Source organism: Vollenhovia emeryi, unplaced genomic scaffold, assembly GCF_000949405.1.
Source record: "Vollenhovia emeryi isolate VEMERY1.0 unplaced genomic scaffold, V.emery_V1.0 DF939569.1, whole genome shotgun sequence".
Taxonomy (NCBI): domain Eukaryota; kingdom Metazoa; phylum Arthropoda; class Insecta; order Hymenoptera; family Formicidae; genus Vollenhovia; species Vollenhovia emeryi.
This window is the reverse complement of record NW_011966797.1, coordinates 14,467-20,169: the sequence shown is the minus strand read 5'-3', so window position 1 is coordinate 20,169 and position 5,703 is coordinate 14,467. Positions and strand designations below refer to the sequence as shown.

Below are 5,703 nucleotides of genomic sequence, written 5' to 3'. Positions count from 1 at the left end.
ATGCCGCCCGCCTCGAAATAGTAATTTCGAAACGAGGGGCCGAATACAATGCAATCATCCCGATACGAACGCAACGGCTCGCGCCGCCCGCCAAGGTCCGCCGGCACAGCTCACCTTAGGCTTACATCCGATTAATTACTATGAACTTAATTAACTTAACTAAAGGCGCGCACTTAAATCTAAACACAGTGCGAGGAGGCGCACCGCTCGTCGGGCCGAGCGAGTGAGCCTCCTCAGCCCAGCATGCGATTTGACACTCTAGCAGTCATTCGCGGCGCAATGAACCGGCAGGAGACAAAAGTTTGACAATCGGTCGTCTGTACTCTGACGAGGCGGTTTTGACCGTCACAACGCGCGTCAGGTTGTCTGATCCAGGATGCACCTGCGTCACCCTACCGAGCTCCCACTTGCAAGGGGGCAGCGCCGGGTTCTTCAAGAGCACGATCTGACCGATTTTGACCGGAGGGTGGGTTCGACGCCACTTACCCCGCTGTTGCAAGGTGTTTATATAATCGGCCTGCCAAAGCTTCCAGAAACGTTCCGTTACATGCCGGACAATTTGCCACCGCGATAGTCGGTCTTCGTTCAAATCGAGGAGGGAAGGCTCCGGATTACTGGTAATCGCGGCACCGATGAGGAAATGACCCGGCGTCAAGACCTCATAATCCTCGAGAACGTCCGACAGAGGAGCAATAGGGCGCGAATTTAAACAGGCTTCAATCCTGCATAATAGAGTCGTAAACTCTTCGTAAGTTAGCTTATGAGAACCGAGGACGCGACGCAAATGGTGTTTTACACTGCGGACACCGGCCTCCCAGATGCCCCCGAAATGCGGAGCTGAGGGGGGGATAAAGTGCCAGGCTACTTTATCCGTGGCAATTTTATTTTGCACCGCGGGATCTCGCATTGCTTGGCGATAAGCACCAGCCAACTCGCGATCGGCTCCGGTGAACGTTGTACCGTTGTCTGAATACATCGCCTCTGGAAGCCCGCGCCGACAAGTAAAGCGTGAAAACGCGTTGAGGAAGGCAGGGGTAGAATAGTCGCAGACTAATTCCAAGTGAATTGCTCTAGTAGCTAAGCATACGAATAGCGCTATGTATGCCTTGCGAGAGGTGACTCCTCTCCCTGACGAGGCGCGAACAAAAACCGGGCCGGCATAATCCAATCCACAATGTAAAAAGCTACGAGACGCAGCGGTGACGCGTACCGCCGGCAGGTTGCCCATAAGCTGGGAGGGGATCGCGGCGCGCTCCCGAGCACAGACCACGCACTTATGTATAACCGATTTTACCAGACGGCGCGCCCCGACCAGCCAGAAATCTCGGCGGAGTTGACTCAAAGTTAACTGCAAGCCCGAATGCAGCATGCGCTTGTGAGTGTGCTCGATCAAGAGTCGCACGAGTCCGTGCGAAGCGATCACAATCGGATGCCGTACATTGAAGGGAACGGGCGCGTTTTTTAGCCGCCCGCCGACGCGGAGTACGCCCTCGTGATCGATGAACGGTCTCAACGAAAGAAGAGGGCTTTTACTAGAGATTTCGCGATGATTCAAGATCGCCGAGATTTCGGCCCGAAAGACCTCAGCTTGGATCCGCTTGATCCAGAATTTTTCGGTTGCGCGACATTCGGACGCGTCAAGGGCGCGGCCCTCGAGATTAGCCTTACTGGCGGCTCGCACCACCCGTCCCTCACGCGGGCCCCGGCTCGCCTCCTGCACGGCGCGTCGACACCGCGCAATAAACCTGAATAAATATGCAGTAACCCGAATCAATCTTGGCCACGACGAGTAACGCGACGCAACATCGAACCGATCGGTTGCGGTCTGGACGTGCAACGCGACGACCTTTTCCTCGAGCGGCGCAGTCGCGGGGAGATCCGGAGTGCCAGTCGGCCACTCTTCCGCAGGCAACCGCAACCATGACGGACCCTGCCACCACAGCTGGTGGGCGAGGGCCTCGTCCCCGAGCAATCCTCGCGAAGCACAGTCGGCAGGATTCTCGTGTGTAGCCACGTGGCGCCATTTTACATTGGGAAGGCGAGCTTGAACATCGGCCACGCGGTTGGCCACAAAGGTTTTCCACCGATCGGGGCTCTGCGCGAGCCACGCAAGGACGATCGTCGAGTCAGTCCAACAATGACATGAAATCGTATCGAACCTAAGCGAATCTCGAACAAACTCGACGAGGTTAGCCAACAAAACGACGGCCGCGAGCTCCAGCCGAGGCACACTGAGGGTCCTCAAAGGAGCAACCCTGGATTTGCCCGTAATTAAGGAGATTGTCACTGCGCCTGTCCTTGAAGTAACCCTGAGATATACGACGGCGGCATACGCCGCGTTAGACGCGTCCGCGAAACCATGCAGTTCAGCCTGGTTCACGTCGGCACCGAGATCCGTCCACCGCGGTATTTGAAGCGCAGCGAGACAGGGCAACCTAGAGTAGATTTGAGTCCAGCGACTGAGGGTGGAGGAAGGCACGACTTCGTCCCACGTGAGCTTAAGTTTCCAAAGTTGCTGTATCAGAATTTTCGCCGCAATGGTCACTGGGGTGACCCACCCAAGAGGATCGTATAATTTGGCGATAGCAGAGAGGATTGAGCGCTTGCTGGTTGGCACAGGGTGCTCGATGGCCACCCGGAATTGAAACACATCGGGCGAAGGACTCCAACCAATTCCGAGTATTTTTAGTTTTTCATCCGGCGCCAGCGTCTTGCTGCAGGCCAGCCCGTGATTTTGAGGGTCGATATCCGAGAGGAGATGTGAGGAATTGCTCGCCTACTTCCGTAACTCGAAACCCCCGCGAAGCAGCAGTTCAACCAATTGATTTCGGTGCTGCCGAAGAGCAGTCACATCGTCGTGCCCGAACAGCACGTCATCGACGTAGATGTTTTGTCTGAGAATATGCGCGGCGGCCGGAAACTTAGGCCCGTCGTCATCCGCAAGTTGCTGCAATACACGAAGAGCTAAGTAGGGTGCACTAGCCGTCCCGTATGTAACCGTACATAACTGATATTCCGTTGCAGCAGCGTTAGAAGAGGGCCAAAGAATTTTTTGATAATTTCTATCCCGCGGATCTACTAAAATTTGCCTAAACATTTTGCTGATGTCGGCTGAACAGACGTAGTGAAATTCGCGCCACCGCAACAGGACAGCGGGCAACTCTGCTTGCAGTTTCGGCCCTGAATGCAAATGGTCATTTAAGCTAGTACCGTTTGAGGTGACGCTGGATGCGTTGAACACGACGCGTAAACGGGTCGTGGCACTGTCCTCTCGAAGTACAGGGTGATGCGGTATGAAGACGTGGGTGTCCTGCGGACCTGAGGAGACGGGCGCCCTCCGCATGTGGCCAAGACGCTCGTATTCCGCCATGAAATTGCGGTAGTCGGCTGCAATCCCCGGGTTACGCTGCAACCGACGTACCAAGGATGCAAGAAGCGCGTTTGCTCGGCCGCGAGAATCGCCGATGTCGATCGGCGGGCCCTTTTTGAACGGCAGACGCACGATATACCGGCCATCGTCCGCCCGCGCATGCGTTTCGCGAAAATGCCTCTCGCATTCTTCGTCCTCAGCTGAGCGCGAGGATCGGGTTGGAGGCTCTTCTACCTCCCAGAATCTTTTGAGATCCTCGTCCAGTGAGGACGTATATGCACAGTGATGAACTGAAATTTGAGAGGAAGCTCGAAGAGCCTCCGTACCGTTAGAAATAGGGCCAATAGGGCCTGAAATGACCCAGCCGAAAATGGTACACTGCGCGATAGGCTCGCCCGCCCGGTCGCCCTTTCGGACTCCCTCAAGAAGAATGTCACTAAAGACATCCGCGCCCAGAATTATCTGAATCGGATCCGCACTCGTCGGATCCGGATCCGCCCAACGTAAATCTCGCAGATGCTCGAGGGACGAGGCCGCCGCGACGCGACGGGGAACGTACTTTGTAAGAGTCGGTAGAATTACCGCGGTCGTGGAGACGGCGGCCGCGCGCGAATCAATTGCCGCTACCTCAATGGCACTAGCGTGAGGATAAGTCCCGGCGCTCACGCCGCCGATTGCCGAGACCGTGACGGGCATTCGTATTCGTTTCAATCGTAAATTTTGCGCCAGATTTTCCGAGATGAAGGTCATCTCGGAACCTTGATCCAGCAACGCGCGCACCCGAAGGGAGCGCCCGCACGCCCCGTGTACCGCGATCCACGCCGTAGCCAACAAAATGTGAGACGGTCCTGGCTGGGCCGTCAGCGACGCGGATAATGATTGAATCTCCGTGCTAGCCTCGACCGACGGCGGAGCGCCGGACGTCGCCGCCGCGAGGTGCGTCGTCGACGCGACACCCGGAGAGGTTGTGCCAGGACTCCACCCGCCATGCAGCATAGTATGATGCTTTTGGGAGCAAGTACGGCAAGTATACTTGCTGTTGCAGTTTTTACTAATATGACCGTGAGCCAAGCAATTAAGGCATCGCTTATGCTGCCGGGCGGCCTCGAGTCGCTGGCTCGGACTCCCCTCTACGAAGGAAGGGCAAGAGCGAAAGAAATGACGGCCCTTACATATAGGGCATGACGACGATTTCGCGCTGGCTGCGTCCGCGGACGGAGACGCGGACGCAGGTGCGGAAGCGGACGCGGTCGACGCGTGAACCTTGCGAGATTTCGCTTGACCGGACGCATTAGGCGTCGACGGACCACCGTTAGGCTGCGCGAAATCCTCGAGCGCGAGGGCACGATTTTTCATGAATTTAATGAAGGTGTCAAACGACGGAATAGCGTCACTTTCGTTGGCTTTCACATTCCACGCCTTTCGCGTGGCCGAATCGACACGTTGCACGACCAAATGCACCAGCATGTCGTGCCACAACTCTGCAGAGGTCCGTTGCAAGTTATTGAGAGACGCGACCGCGAGGCTCGCCTTATTCACAAGCGTTCTCAAATCATTCGCAGACTCGCGAGGAACGATGGGCAAATTCAACAACGCGGACAAATGCACGCCGAGCAGTCGCCGTTTATTCTCGAATCGGTCCTCCAAAGCTTTCCACGCGACGTCGAAGTTCTCGGCCGTAACTTTGAGATCGCAAATACAATCCAGCGCGCTACCGGTCACACTCGAAGCGAGATACTGCATGCGCGCAAAATTACGCAAATCTTTATTGTGAATTATTAACGAAGTAAATCGGTCCCGAAAGTGCTCCCATTTATCGTAGCTTCCGTCGAACGGCGGGAGACTTATCGCCGGCATCTGAGACCGCGGAAATTCCGACGCCGACGCGCGTGTCGTTGAACAAGCCGATTGATCGAGACTTACAGGTGGATCGATTTCTTCAAGCGCCTCCGTCATGTAGTCCAGTGCTTCCTGGTAAGTCTCCTCCGTCGGCTCGAAACAGTTGTCCTTGAAATATGCGATCGTCCTCTGGTCCGCCTCGCTGACGGCCCTCTCCAAGTCCGCATGGCCATTCAGGTAGAGAATCCAGGACTCCTTCAGCGAAGAAATCCGAGAATGTATTTTGGCCGCCGTCAGATTGTTGCGGCCGATCTTCTTGAAGTTGTCCACCGCCCTCTCGATGATCCGCTGTAGCTGTTGCTGCTTAGCGAGCAATTTGGCTGCGCCTTCCGCCATCGTCGATGGGAATCCCATAGTCAATTTCCCCCTTTATGTGCACCAGGAGTGTCCCTCCACCCGCGAGCCGTATCCGGCTCGAAGGACCAGTTTCTATG

At 55.9% G+C, this 5,703-nt stretch overlaps 1 protein-coding gene across 1 annotated transcript; it reads right to left on the bottom strand.

The window, feature by feature from the left end:
* Positions 1–265: 265 nt before the first annotated feature.
* Positions 266–5,623, bottom strand: LOC105557203. Its single transcript, XM_012004387.1, has 2 exons — positions 2,781–5,623; positions 266–2,714 (listed from the first exon to the last, which is right to left on the bottom strand). Exons 1-2 carry the CDS (start codon positions 5,621–5,623, stop codon positions 266–268), a joined length of 5,292 nt encoding a protein of 1,763 aa, XP_011859777.1.
* Positions 5,624–5,703: the final 80 nt, after the last annotated feature.